Source organism: Trichogramma pretiosum, unplaced genomic scaffold (assembly GCF_000599845.2).
Source record: "Trichogramma pretiosum strain Unisexual culture from Peru unplaced genomic scaffold, Tpre_2.0 scaffold47, whole genome shotgun sequence".
NCBI lineage: Eukaryota > Metazoa > Arthropoda > Insecta > Hymenoptera > Trichogrammatidae > Trichogramma > Trichogramma pretiosum.
In genome coordinates, this window is record NW_019640859.1 from 465,725 (window position 1) to 481,413 (window position 15,689).

The 15,689-nt window shown below is 34.7% G+C and overlaps 3 protein-coding genes across 4 annotated transcripts; 2 read left to right on the forward strand and 1 right to left on the reverse strand.

The window, feature by feature from the left end:
• Positions 1-2,196: 2,196 nt before the first annotated feature.
• LOC106654418 lies at positions 2,197-5,082 on the reverse strand. 2 transcript variants are annotated; one of them, XM_014374266.2, is made up of 3 exons: positions 4,975-5,082; positions 4,405-4,669; positions 2,197-3,628 (listed from the first exon to the last, which is right to left on the reverse strand). In XM_014374266.2, the coding sequence occupies exon 3, from the start codon at positions 3,569-3,571 to the stop codon at positions 2,618-2,620; it is 954 nt and encodes a 317-aa protein (XP_014229752.1). In that variant the 5' UTR covers positions 3,572-3,628; positions 4,405-4,669; positions 4,975-5,082; the 3' UTR covers positions 2,197-2,617. The 2 variants fall into 2 exon arrangements, with proteins under 2 accessions (XP_014229752.1, XP_023319441.1); XM_023463673.1 differs by having other exon boundaries at positions 4,970-5,082.
• A 142-nt stretch (positions 5,083-5,224) lies between these two features.
• LOC111694676 (ankyrin-1-like) lies at positions 5,225-6,559 on the forward strand. Its single transcript, XM_023463637.1, has one exon. The coding sequence runs from the start codon at positions 5,225-5,227 to the stop codon at positions 6,557-6,559; it is 1,335 nt and encodes a 444-aa protein (XP_023319405.1).
• A 3,065-nt stretch (positions 6,560-9,624) lies between these two features.
• On the forward strand, positions 9,625-10,938 carry LOC111694677 (ankyrin-1-like). The gene has a single exon (XM_023463638.1). It carries the CDS (start codon positions 9,625-9,627, stop codon positions 10,936-10,938), a length of 1,314 nt encoding a protein of 437 aa, XP_023319406.1.
• The last annotated feature ends 4,751 nt before the right edge of the window (positions 10,939-15,689 follow it).

Below are 15,689 nucleotides of genomic sequence, written 5' to 3' on the forward strand. Positions count from 1 at the left end.
CAGGCCGCCGCGAGGATTATCTATGCTTGCTCCGCCGCAAGCAATGAGGGCGCCGATTTTTTGCGAGTAAGTAGGGGGACTCGGTCGTGGGTAGGGGGTCAGGATCTCGACGGCTATTCGTCTTATTATATGATCGCGTTGTTCCGTAATATTTCTCCTCCCTCCCAATTAAGCATATTACAAGTGAGCTCCTGCTGTACGGTAGTACTCTCCCCTCCAAACATCAAATCTTTCTGACGAGCGATTGATTTCGATGCAATTTTTATTTGCTATAATAAAATTGTACTAATGTTATGCATTTGTTGCAATTCTATAATTTTTTATGATATGTATTGAATTTGACATCTCGTCTAGTCTGCGAGAGTCGTTCATTGTTTTCATTAGCGAACATGACTCTAGACACGCTTCTTGGAAATTTTTATAATCAAAGGGTCAAATGATTGTACGTATATTATAACTGCGTACGTGCTAGTGACATACACTTTTTTCTTTTGATTGCTTGTTCAAAATAATTTTTTCATCGTTCTAGAAAAATGATCAACAAGAGTATTACTAAAAATTCTCGTTGTTATTTTAGAAATTGCATTGAAAAATATATTAACGATTAAACGAGCAAAACTAAAACAGAAGGTTTTAAAACATTTCATCGTAACAAAAAAGTATGATATTACACTGGTATTACGCTGGTACATTCCAAGTTTTATCTTTCTCGACTTTTTGTTTCTTCTTTGCTCGCTATACATGACTCAATTTTACAGACCAAGAGTGTCAAATTGCCGACGGGCAATGAATGTAACGCGTATATGCAAGAAGGAACTTGAAGGCAAATTATCACTTGTTTATCTACTTTTATAGGTATCTCTACAAATTTTAGCATTTTCTAACGTTCATTAATTTTCAATCGTTTTCCAGTAAGTTTGAATGAGCACATACTCTAAAAATATTCGTGGAATTTATTGCTATTTTACAGATTTTACAGATTTACAGATATTCTCAATATTTTAATAAATATACTCGACTTTTCACGACGTGCAAAGATTTTCTTACATAAAATAATTGAAAATCCGTTTTCTCTCTCGTGTAAGCATGAAACTTTTATCAGCGCAAGCCCGAGGTTCCATCGAAACTGGGCGTCGCAGATACATAGATATACAAGCATAATTATCTATTTATAGCGCTTGATTTGTTCCTCTCGAACAACAAGATCCGAGCCCTCTTCTAATTTCCCTCGGCACGAATAGTTTTCAAACTTTATACGATAACTCGAAAAGAATGTCTCATTCCCTTTGTTTAAAATTTAATTTTCATCAGATACAAGTTGGCCGATTATTTTAGAAGATAAATATACATCGAAATGTACCCCTGGCACTGACAATCTTTTAGATAGTTTTCTGTTTGAGTAAATGAAGATAAACGATCGTACTTGTAGTTTCGCGAACTTTTTGTTTCCACCTGATGCGAAATCTAAACTATGTTCATCCCTTCTTTTTTCATTGTATTTGTTGGGCAATAGAATCAATTCGATCGAATCGTTCGCGAAGCTTGTTTATTGCCTTCCAATTTCCTTCGATGATTAAAATTTATTCGACGCAATAATGACACGCGAGAAAAATAATAACAGCAGCGCCCCTGTGTATGCGTTGGTGCATTGTGCCAAGTTATGAATATTGATGCGAATCGCACCGAAACGTTGCAATTCGCGCCAATATGCGTTCGAACGCTACCTTTAGTCTAATTAAATAATGGCATGTACGTTGCGTCATTATTATGTACGCGCGCGAGAGCGAGCGAGGTAATGTAAATTTTAGACAGCTCCGACCAAGTGAATAATCAAAAACAGCCATAGATGAAAATTTCGCGAATTATTTCACGTCCTTTGCGGGGTTGTCGCTCTCGTATGACCGAAGATCGATCAAGGATATATAAACACACGACCGAGCGATCGAATTCAAACGTTTTGTCGTCAATGTTATATAAAAGAGCCTCCGAGACTCGCGTGCAAACTTCGGCGTCAAGATCACGCGTTTCTGTGTTTGTTTACGCGACGAGCCCCTGCGTGTGCACGACTATGCCTATATGTAGCGTTGTCTGCTGCATACCTATAGTTTCGCACTGCCCAAGCGTTACATAATATACAGTGGATGATACAGCCGAGGTCCAGTGCAAAGAAATTCATAATAAAAAAATGCGGTCGCGTTGAAAGCAACGTTTGATTTTCTCTTTATTAGAATATGTACGTGTAAGACATAGAAAATCCAGTCGAAATCGCAAGCCGAGTCGGAGATAAAATCGATACACGAGAAATATTTACATTTTGACCTCTTCAAGATCATCCTCTCGCTGCGACACATGTGTATAAACACCCAATCTACGATAATGTTACATTTTTGTACGGTACAAAACTTCGAAACGTCTAACGAAAGCGAAAATCCAATTTAAAATATAACATCAAATTATTGCTTGACTTATTTTACAATAAAATTTTGTACGCAACAGTTTAAAAGTTTGCAATACGATTATTGAAAAATAATCGGTCAATAACTTATTTATAGCGATCTCGAGATCTTAAAATTCTAGACAAAACGATTCGATAATACTGATAATTTTATGATACATTTTACGAAGCTCTTTTCACTCTTTTCACGCGGCCTCGTCGCTGCTTAGTTAACTTTTGATAGTCCTGAATGAGTGTCGGATACAGTCGGCACAGCTGAGCGTAGTCGTTGCGCGTCATGGCTATCCTCTTGCGTAGCCTGATTTGGGGATCGATGTTCTCAAGAAACAGCCTCGGCTCGCCGTCGAGGACGTCCCGCTTGATCCAGGCCTGCACGTCGAGGTTCTGAAACAGCAGACACCCCGACGTCTGGTTGAAGTAGTACTGGCTCACCTTGTGCTGCATCTCGCACAGAGCGTCCAGGGTCTCCCTGTACATGTCCAAGTACGCGACCTCGATGCCTTGGCGCACCCTTTGCTTCTGCTTGAGGCGGCACAGCTGATTCGGTGGGCACGGCGGAGGCTCGAAAGAGACGAAGCCCAGCATTATAGCGAGCGTATTATCGTTGTTCACCGGGAACTCGGCCACGTGGGGCTCGTACTCGTGCGCGCCGTAACCGTTGTACCGCACGGTGCACGTTGGATTTTTCATCAATACGTGATTGGTCAGTTGAAATTCGACGTCCACGGCGGGCGCGGTTGAGTTCGGTCGGAAGGACTTTTGAGATTCGCCGTCCGAATCGGGTGCGGATGAAGACGGCCGCGAGAGAAAAACATCGTCCGAATCGGGCCCGGGCGAGCTCTGCTTCGAGTTGTCATCGCCGACGCTGTCGATTTCGCCTTCGCTCAACCGCTCGGAGTCGTTCGGTTCGACTTTTTCTATAGCTTTGACCATGTTTAATGTTATGCTGTTGATGATGTGGATTTTTTCGATTGAAGGTAGCTCGCCATCGCTTAGTAGAATTTGTCGAATACAATCGATGCGTTCATCGGGGTCGTGAATACTTTTCAAATTTTTTAAATACGCTGATCTATGTATGTTTCGCTTTCTTGTGCTTCGACGAGACTTGTCCGACATGGCAGACTTGCCCAATTGTTCAAATGTTTAACGACAGGTTTAAATCAGTCATGGGCACTGTAAGACATTACATAAATAGTCAAGTTGGACAAATGAATCTATCTCTTGAGAATTTTAATGTTTATGAATTAACATTTTAATTATTAATCAAATGCAAATGATGATGTGAAATGCAAATGTAAATGATGACGAATAAAATAATATACTTGTGAACTGATACAAATATTTTATAAAAAACTTCTTCATTTTTCAGAGACGAAAAGAAAGTATTCAACAATTTGGATACTTCAAATTTATTGTTACAAAAAAATACTCATCACACATTATACATTTTTTCTAATATTTTTAAAATCTTAAATTTATCAAATAGTAAATCTCATAATAGTACTAGTATGTATTTTGATTATCAAAAAATGTAGCTATTTACTTTAGACTGAAATTGAAGCTCTTATAAAATGTTTGTTTTTAACAAAATTTAAGCATCAATTCCTCATTCTCTAAAGTCCTCCGTGTCTAAATCCGAAGAAATAATAAAAAAATTAATTTCGCTTTAGCGTCGTTCGTTTCGAATTAGTTTCGTTTTAGCGTTAATGTCGCTTCGAGTATTTAAGCCAGTTTTCAAATAGTTCGCGCGCACTGTTCCTGCGCATTTACACAGACATGCTCCGCAACGATCACTCGAATACACTCAAACCAATTCTGTCGATAAATGCAGAATTCGTTATCGATTAGTAATTTTTCTATTTCGGATGTTTTTTTATTCGACGATTGCCTCAAACGTGAGTGCATTGTTTTATGAAAAATGCGATCTTAAAAAAAAGGAAGGTACTCACTCGTTTATGGAAGTAAAGAGCCGCAGGTTAGAGTATAGAAGATACTACATGTGTTCACACCAAATGAAAACTCATCAGCTCAACGATTCGAAAGTACAACGTGTGTCTTTCATTACCGCATAAAATCTCAAAAATGATGCTCTGCGCAAACGCTATAGCTCATATATAGAACAGTTTCACTTTTCTCACGTTTTTTTCTCCTTTACGTACGTACCATCGGCACATCGAAAGTTCCCTGATCCTAATGGTCAATGATCATTTCTTACTGAAAATAGTTTCATACATTCTTAGTAATCGTCACTAAAAGATTTTCATTAAAAATATTGTTTTAAATAAATTACGAAAAATTTTGGACAAATTTAAAAAAAAAAAATTATTCAGTATCGTTTAGACCACGTTTGACTTGATTCATACAACTTTTTGCTAATTAACTTCATCCAAAAAAGTACTTGACTGCAAAATTTATTGTTTAGAAATATGAATTTTTTTTATTTAATGATTAACCTAATGGCGAAATCGTTAAAGATATAAAGAATTTTATGTATGAAATATAAGAAAAACACACTTAACTTGTAAGTTGCATTGTACGATTCATGTGTTCCAATTCTCGATAGTTTTTAAACAAGCGAAGTGAGATAACATAGCAGCCGATGAAACACGACTTTTGAACAAGAGCGTCAACGAGGTAGACTTCTCGGATTTGCACTAAATTTTGCGCGCTGATAAAGTAAATAAATAGTGAGCCTCTCATCTACTGCTTGGAATATTTCGGAGATCAGTATCATTTCAGTGTTTGTGCTGAGTGGAACAAAGTTTCGAGATGTTCAATCCAGAATCACTGCATGATGCCGTGGAGTGTGAGAAGTTGGAAGTCGTAGAATCATTGTTAAAAAATGGAACTAATCCGAATATTGTCAATGAAGAAGGCATGTCACCTATACATCTAGTTTGTTACCGTCCAAGTTTGTCGAATAAGCAGTTGGATATTGCTCAAATTCTCATCCGGTACAAAGCTGATCTCAACTTAAAAGATAAATATGGTAATAGTCCAATGATGAATTTATTTCAGCATGATCATGACTATAATACATATCGCTTAGACATGTTGAAATTACTGCTAGAAAATAACGCAGAAGTTCCAAATAATTACAAGACAAAAAAAGACTTAGACAACCAAAAAAATTCCAAATTGATCGAACAGATTGATATGTTAATTAAAAATTCGAATGGTTTAAGTTTTTACAGTTTTCCAAATGAGTCTCCTCTACATTTAGCTGTTCATTTCAGAGCTTTAGAAACTGTTGAACTTCTTCTGAAAACTGGCATAGATTCGGATCAGTTCGACGATGAAAGCACGACACCTTTGAATAGAATATGTAACTTGCCAAAATTAACAGACGTCGATATAAAAATGATTCGACTTCTTATTCAGTATAGAGCCGATGTCAATGCAAAAGGTTACGATGTAGAAGAAGACGACGATGACGGCGAAGAAATGGAGTACTATTCAGATTTTGAATCAGATTCAGAAACAGAGTTTCCAGTCGGAAACACTCCTATGATAAACCTATTTTATCGTAAGCAAGACTATGAACTACGTAAGGAAGCTTTAAAATTATTGCTGGATGGAAACGCCGATTTTACTCTTTCTGGTCGCGGAGGCCGTACAATACTGGACGTTCTTCTTCAAAAAGAATTGAATACAAATATAATCGAAATAATTGAATTGTTGATAAAATACGGAATGGATTTGAATAAGGTAAACAAAATAAATGGTATGACTCCAATATACTATCCTCTTATTGAAAGAGAGCCAGAAAAAGTAGAATTCCTATTGAAAAAAGGGGCAGACCCAAATGTTCGTTGTTTCCTTTCTTGGACACCTCTGAACTTCATCTGCGTTGAAAATGAATTAACGCATTCCGATGTGGACATGATAAAACTTCTCATACAGTACAAAGCCGACGTTAACATCAAAGATGAAAATGATAATAGTGCTGTGATAAACTTATTTTCCGTCCCACGGAATCGCAGGAATGCAAGGCCGAATACTAATGATTTTAATACGAATGATCAAGTATATCGTATGCAAGTGTTTGAATTACTCAAAGAAAATAACGCCGATCTAACCGGTCTTGACTGGTACGGTGAATGATTCACTTGAACATGAATCAAATCGATCTTACTTATAAGTCGATTTTCACTAAGTTATTTTGTTTTACCTTAGTACCAAAAGTTCAAAGTGAAATAAAAATTGAAACAATAGTCTGTAATCGTGTATTATGAGTGTAAAACAAATTTTCAGTGGCAAATCATTGGAAATGAGTTTATAAATTACATATTTTTGTTATCACACAAGTTTATTTATCGATATTAATATGTTTCGAATCGACCGATGCTCTGACAGCGGCAATCTGTTACTAAAATAACTTTTGTTAATAAAAATTAACTGAAAAGTAGCCGTGAATATGGATTAAATTTTTATTTGTATACCTTATGAAGACAACAAAATTCGTATTAGTAATTTTGAACTTGTAATTTATAAATTCTTTTTGGAAATAACTGCAGATAAGCCAAGTATAATTATCATTCTAGTATAATCGTCTTTCTATATTCAACAACAAAATCCATATCCAGTTGTAAATGTGAAATTTTTCGCGAGAAATTTTTATTGCTTTCAAATTCTGGCCAATCTCATTATTATCCTATGTATATAGCGGTAAACGTGAAATTTCTTGAAGATGTCGAACTCCTCCAAAAATTGTCATATTTCATCTCGGCGAGAGTATCTTTTTTTACTATATGTAATCAATAATAATTTATTTATGGAAATACCAATTCATTGCAAAATTTATTGTTTGAAGGAAAAATTCTCTCAAACTGATTTAAAAATTAATAATTTTCCATATTTTTTTATCAACTTAAATTACTTACTAGTTATAAATTATGTAATTATAATTGTGAATTTTTATCGCAAAACACCAAAATACTGAATAGTCAATTATTTAATAATATTTGAAGGCAGATGTCTAAAAAGAGACTTAATCGGGCAGCACTTGTAAGCACATCAAAACTCTTCTGAAATTAACAAATAAATTTTTTCCATGAAATTCTAAGCTAGCATTAAAAGTTTGTGAAATGCTTTGGGATTCCCAAAAAAGAACCGATTCATCAGCAGTACTTTTCAAGGTATCATGACACCCGCTTTTGTAATATCCGGAAGGGACTTAATTTTTGTGGACTAAATGTCCACATAGCTTTGGATAATTTTAGCTCTTTCTTGTGCTTCGTCCATTGAGGGGACGAGACACGAGAAGTCAGCTGAGACTGGCGACTTGCGTTCGTTGATGTGGCGGGTGTGTTGCGGGGTCACTTTCGCCTCGACAAAACGGTTGCTTGTTCATTGCCAGGTCGGCAGTGATTAAATTAGGAAAATGTGTACAAATGTATTCAAGGTAGAAAGAAAAAGAAGAGACAAGTTATTTATTAGAATAGACAAGTATTTATACTAACAGCATTAATTATATCTTGAGTGGTTTCAATTGCACAGTGGAATCTCGGCTGGATGGCCAGGGAAAAGACAGAGAATACTAGGCACTTTATTAAAAGGGAATTTCACTGTTAGGCTGCTGAAGCACGAATAAGCTGAGAAATCCCTGTCTCGAGGAGACAACCCTTGCTTGAGTTTTGGTGCTAAAATTTTTATTGATTTCTGAGAGCTTAGATTAAATCGATTTTTTGTCAGCGGCGAAATGATAGTTTTTCTCTGTTTCTTCAACGGACGTTCAAATATTCGAATTCTTTTTAGAAAGAAAAGGTGATTTGAAAAGGGAGTGAGTAGTAGGAGATTGTTCCATATTGATTCTTATTTATTGAGTCAGGCGTCAGACATAATTCTCGTTTTATACTAGGTTATATTTTGTTTTTGTTTAATAATAAATATTTCTACACAAGTTCTGCTAAATTATCGAACATTCGAAAAGTAGCAAGATGGACTAATGAAAATTCTTGGAATTACAGGACTGTCTACTTTTTATAGCGATCGTAAAAAAAGGTGTGAAATTCTGGCCGATGATCCGAACAGTTCAACAAGCCCGCTCAAAATTGAGCGACTGGCTGCGTGTGTTGCTGGTTTGCGTAGGCTAAGGCGCTTCGTTGGTTTTTTAAAATTTTGAATTTTGTAGTCTATTTGTAGACGATATTAGACTTCATTTAGTTGATCGCTTTCAAATTTTAATAAACACTAAATTATTCGGTATTGTACCCGACAAAACTGTTTAAATATAATCAAACACATACTTATAATGTAAGCAAAAAAAACTTAAATGTTTTATTTACTTCTTTTAGTGAAAAAAATTGTAATATAAAAGTGCGATCTTTATGCTAAATGAAAACGTCGCCTCAAAACATTAATTTACTGTTATTTCAATCGAAAAATTCATTAGTACCAATTTAAAAATTCAATCTTTTGTAGATCTTGAGTTAGAAGAAAACATGCTCCAATATTCAGGTCTAAGATTGTTGTCTGAATGCCACTTTTAATTAATTATTGAACTGAACGTCGGATGGAACAGTCGATACTAAGTGACAGAAATAATCCATTCCGATATATACAGAAACCAAGTTATTTTTTAATAATTGCAAGAAATGATCGAGCTCTAGTTACGATATCAATCAGTAATTGTGAAAATTTCTTAGTTCGTGGCTGCCCCAATCTTGATGGTTTCTTTCTATTTTATATTTCAAGCTTAAGTTCAAGATTAAAAAAATGAATTAGAAAAAAGCCTTAAGTTTCATTTCCCGCACGTCGTCATAAATATAGACAACTGGAGTGGTTGACATTCGTGCAACATAAACAACCACCGCTGTCGCTGTGTATGCGAGTCGCGAAAAAAAAACTCTTGGAGCTAGTTATATCCTGAGATTTTTCGGATTTATCTGCCCTATAAAGCACTAATATACTATTATTTTTGAGTAGTTTCATCGAATTATAATTTTTTCAACTCTAAACAGTTATTAAATTAAACGAAGTGAGATAACGTGGCAGCCGATGAAACACGACTTTTGAACAAGAGCGTCAACGAGGCAGAATTCTCGGATTTGCACTAAATTTTGCGCGCTGATAAAGTAAATAAATAGTGAGCCTCTCATCTACTGCTTGGAATATTTCGGAGATCAGTATCATTTCAGTGTTTGTGCTAAGTGGAACAAAGTATCGAGATGTTCAATCCAGAATCACTGCATGATGCCGTGGAGTGTGAGAAGTTGGAAATCGTAGAATCATTGTTAAAAAATGGAACTGATCCGAATATTGTCAATGAAGAAGGCATGTCACCCATACATCTAGTTTGTTATCGTCCAAGTTTATGGCATAAACAATTTGATATCGCTCGACTTCTCATCCGGTACAAAGCTGATCTCAACTTAAAAGATAAATACGGTAATAGTCCAATGATGAATTTATTTCAGCATGATCATGACTATAATACATATCGCTTGGACATGTTGAAATTACTGCTAGAAAATAACGCAGAAGTTCCAAATAATTACAAGACAAAAAAAGACTTAGACAACCAAGAAAATTCCAAATTGATTGAACAGATTGATATGTTAATTAAAAATTCGAATGGTTTAAGTTTTTACAGTTTTCCAAATGAGTCTCCTCTACATTTAGCTGTTCATTTCAGAGCTTTAGAAATTGTTGAACTTCTTCTGAAAACTGGTATAGATTCGGATCAGTTCGACGATGAACGCACGACACCTTTGAATAGAATATGTAACTTGCCAAAATTAACAGACGTCGATTTGAAAATGATTCGACTTCTTATTAAGTTCAAAGCCGATGTTAATAAAAAAGAAGATGATGAACATTTCATACACTATTCAGATTCTATAAAGAGCCCAGTTGGAAATACTCCTATGATAAACCTATTTCATTATAAAGAAGATTATGAATTGCGTAAGGAAGCTTTAAAATTATTGCTGGATGGAAACGCCGATTTTACCCTTTCTGGTCGTGGAGGCGATACAGTACTGGACGTTCTCCTTCAAAACGAACTGAATACAAAAATTATCGAAGTAATTGAATTGTTGATAAAATACGGAATGGATTTGAATAAAGTAAATAAAAATGGCACGACTCCATTGTACTATCCTCTTTTTGAACGAGAAACGGAAAAAGTTGAAGTTCTATTGAAAAAAGGGGCGGATCCAAATGTTTGTTGTTTCAATTCTTTGTCACCTTTGAATTTTATCTGTGTGGCAAGTGATTTAACATGTGCCGATTTGAATATGATTAAACTTCTCATACAGTATAAAGCCGATGTTAATATTGAAGATGATAATGGTTACAGTCCTGCGATAAACCTATATTACGTCTCACATTATCGTAGGAGTCCATGGGATAAAAATGATCACACTCATCGTGAATCGGAAGATCACTTATATCGTAAGCAAGTGTTCGAATTACTCAAAGAAAATAACGCAGATCTCACCGATCTTGACTGGGACGGCGAATGTATCACATGTAAATAATAAGTTAGATCCATCTTACGTGCGCTATTTACAATGAGTCAATGTTCGGAAATTATTTGAAATCATCGAGTTATTTGAAAAAGTTTGTACTTACCTTATTCCAAACTTATTCATGATGTAAACTGTAAAGCAGTACCGATGATGTTATTAATTTATAAATTAAAATCACAATAAACATTGAAACAATTGATATTATTAATATGATTCGATGTGGCAATGTGTTACTAATAATTTTTGTTAATAAAAAATAGTTCTGAAAAGAAAAGGTTGACTTTTGATTAAATTTTCATTTGTATACCTTTAAAAAATTCCTAAAAGAAAATTTTATAGATCAATTGCAATGTCATTTTAAACTTTTAATCCTATTCAGCACTAAATGAAAAGCTAAGTCTAAGAATCTTATAAAGTGATCGATAATTCAAATCTCAGACAAACGCTTGTTAGTATTGAATTACTTTAAATATATTAATTATAAATAAATTTTTAAAATCTAGAGTAGTATCTTTCGTTTAATCTTATAGCTACGAAGAAGTTGTACAAGGTCGCACGGACATTTTTTCTTGAGAAAAGCACTAGAAAATTTCAGTAGTCATCGGAACAACGATTATTAGTATATGCTACAGTTATGACAGTCTATTTTGTTGTGTTTAGCATTGTACTACAAGTGTGATGTCTTCATGATTCAGTAGATTGTTGTGTTGATGTTAGAAATTGAACAATGATTCGTTCTATGATTATATAGATTTGCATACACTGAACACATATTAAAATGTTTAAACTTTCAAAATTTATGATTCTTATTGGTATAAAATTATTCAAAAAAGAACTGATATTATAATATAGTCATATGATATTTATACATTTATACATATTTATAAATACATGATTTAATTTAATACATAAAAAGATCACAACGTCGAAATTTATATTCGCAGTTTCAGTATATGTTATCAAAATTCAGTTAAAACTTCGGGATACATTAAAAAAATATATAAATATTTACATAAGTATTTGATAACACAGGATTCTAGTGGATTCTATAAAAACTGTAACGTCCGGAAGGGACTATGTGTTGCGAACAGAAGGTTCGCGTGGCCTTGGATTGCGATTCTAGCCTTTTCTCGCACCGCGTCCACGAGGAGACGTAGCGCGAGAGGTCGGCTGAGGATCGGCGGCTTGCGTTCGACGTGTATACGTGGGAGAGAGGGTCACGTTCGACCCAGCGAAACGATTGCTCGTTCATCGCCGGAGCGGCAGCGATTACATTAGGATAATATTATCAAGTATAGCGTAGCATATTGTAGGTAGATAGCAGTGAGTAGAGTGGAATGTATAGTAGAAGAGAGAATTTATTGATAAAACATATTAATTGACTTACATTGTTGTATTCGTTGTAATGCAACTGCGAACCGGACCACCGTTAGTAAATTGGGACTGGACAGAGAGAGCTACACTTATCACTCACTAAGAGCATTTATACTTGAAGTCGCGGAGCGCGGTTTTAGAGAACGTCTGTCTCGGTAGACTGCTGGAGCACACATCGGCCGAGTTGTCTAAGTTTTTTGGTGACTCGGTCTACGCTGCCTTTCGGCGGCTGTGATTTTATTGCCCTTTGAGAGCTGAGATAGGTCTAATTTGTCGTACGACGGCGTATGCCGAGATTTTTGTCTCTCTGTCCTCTTCCAATTCACCAACCGGCGATCGAAGGTTCTCGAACAGTGTACTTACATTAATATTGTTGCAAATGATAGTTATTAATTTGAGCTGTTCATGGTTTTATTATTATTATAGTAAATGTATACTTAGCTTTCGTTGTTAGTTCGGGTGTCCCGCTGCGCGTCTCACTAACATTGGCCGTTTGTTGTTGCTTTGGTTATTTACTAGTTTATTGTTTATTGGGGGAGACGTGGGAATGCATATGTGGAAAAGAAATATGTTACCGAAGAGTTACGGCGGTCTTGGCTGAGACCGGTTCGGGGTAAAACATTGTTTATTAATTTGTTTAGAATGCTTCATTCCTTGGCTATGTAAAATAAAAATAATTGCCATGTGTTTTAGATTCTCGAACATTCGTTCTTTCGATCGTTCGATGTGGCTTTTTTCGTTATAACCGTTGAAGGATTTATGGCGGTCGTAAAAGTGTGAGGTTTTTCTCGCGACACTCTGAGCTGACCGGAAAGTCCCGAATAGCTCGCGGCTTGTTGCATGTCTAGCGGGCTGCCTATAGGCAGGCGGTTTTGAAGGTTTTAGAAGTTTGAAGTTTTTGTGGCCTATCTAGAGGCGACATTACAAAACGTTTAAAAAATCAATTTCGCACATGGACTTAGTTAGTAAAGCTTCGCAACATTTTCAAAAATCAAGTCCGGTATGTGTTAACTGCTTGTCGCATAAATAAAATTTTGTTTCTTACCGAACGAATCGAAGAAACCTTGCCAGTGTACATTTTAAAAAATATTTTAATAAATACTTAAATAAACGAATGAATTTATTTTAGTAAGAAGAGAGTGAATGACCTTAGATTATCGTTTTTTAATTATTTGATAATCACTAACATTATAGGTAGCGAAGAGTTTAATTTAATCAAGTTTATGTTGTACACAAATTCTATGAAAAAAATTTTGCGTTTGGCCAATTGACGGTAGAAGGGGAAAGAATCGCTGTAGAGCTAGCACAATCTTGGGATCATCTCCCTAATATACTAATAAAACGCACAGTCGCTTCAGAAGCTAAATGTCGACATTAAGCAAGTATTTACAAATTCGTGAATTCGAGGTATAATGTTGGATATGCAAAGCGTTTAACCTCCAATATTCTCTAATTGTAAATCGCGGTAATTCAGAAAAAGCGTATTATAATCAATCCAGTAATGGAAAGCAAAGAGAACACGGTTAGATATTACTTTTTTTTGTTGATGTCAATATATTTTTTGAAACTTGATCAATCATCAAACTTTATTATTCTTCAGGGTGAAGAAAGAGACAAATCATACTTGGCCAGATGCAGGTTATGATTATATTTTCGATTCGGTGGATTCTTGTAAAGACAAAAACTTTGAAACATTCACGTTTTATGATTCAGTGAGTACAATAACTTGAGTTATATTCTGTCAAACTATGAAAAAGTATTACACAATTTCAATTTTAGGCAAATCACATGTATGAGCTTATGGCGTTACCTGAACAGTTACATGAAAATCTATCCACAGAACTTGAATGCAAAGATGTTAAACTTGAACTGAAGACTTTTTCAACAACAATCTACAAAATTTAAATATCAAAATTTGCAAACTATCGTGAAAATAGAAAACGAAAGTCAGATCAATAGCATGAATGGAGATATACTTATTGGTTTTGAGTGCAAAGATGTTAAACCAGAGATGGAGTTTTTATCGACCACCATCTGCAAAACTGAGTATCTGAGTTATCTACCTATTATGAAAGTAGATAACGAAATTAAAACTGTTTCTGTGAATGAAAATAATGACAACAGTCAATTTCAAGAAAGGTCACGATTAAAGATTGATGAATTTAAGGAGGTGGAAATGTTTGCAAAAATAACCAAAATCGAATTATGTGGTCAGCATAAATTGTATCAAAAAATTTATAAATTTAAAGCAAGTCTAAAAAAATATACTAATTCGGTGCACAAGAACATAAAGAGCATTTGAATGTGAGATTTGTCAGAAATCATTTGGACGAAAAAAGGACCTCAAACGTCACATCAATGCAGTACATGATTGTATCAAACCTTTCGAATGTGTGATTTGTCACATAACATTTGAACAAGTGATCTCAAAATGCATGTAAGTGCAGTACATGCTCATAACAAACCCTTTGAACGTGACATTTGTCACAAATTATTTGGATGCAAGAGTTACCTGAAAAAGCACATTAATACAGTACATAACCATAGAAAACTCTTTGAATGTGGCATTTGTCACAAATCATTTGGTGACAAGAATATACTTAAAAGACATCCTGATAGTACACGATTGGAGCAAATTTTTAAGTGTAACGTAATTGGGCACATGATGTCAGTAAACTTTTTCATGTGAAGTTTATCACAAAAAATTAGGACTGAAATATCACTTAAAATTTCACATGAATGCAGTTCATGGTCAAAACAAACCTTTCGAACTTGAGATCTTTCATAAAACATTTGAATATCAGAGTATATTTTAAACTCACAAAAATGCAGTAAATCTAGTGAATGCAGTAAGATCACAGCGAACCTTTAAAGAATTCGATTGTTTAAAAAATGTTTGAATGCATTCAATTCGGATTTACATGAGTATTTTAATGTTTGAAAAGTTTTGACACTAATTTTCTTCAATATTGTTAAAAATTTTAGAGTTCTTAAGCTGTTATTGATTCTGTCATAACTGCGAAAAGCTGCTCCCCATTTTTCCTAAATGAATTTATATAAAAAATAATAAATTTACATTAAAAAACACGTCTTGGCTTTCAATATATTTTTTTTATTATCGATATGAAACTGATTTTCCAATATTCTATTTATCTGCTTACATTTCACTAATTTCCTCTGGTCATTATGGACATAGATTATCCTTTTAATTAAGACCGAGATACAAAATTATCCCTTAACTTTACTTTCGCAATGACTAATTTTCGTGTACATAGATGATTAAACATCATCGGTGGTCGATAAAAAGAGCTCCTGAATCAGTTACAATTTGGCTCAATAATTTTGCCTAATATATTGTGAGACATGAGTAACCTCCATAAATATCA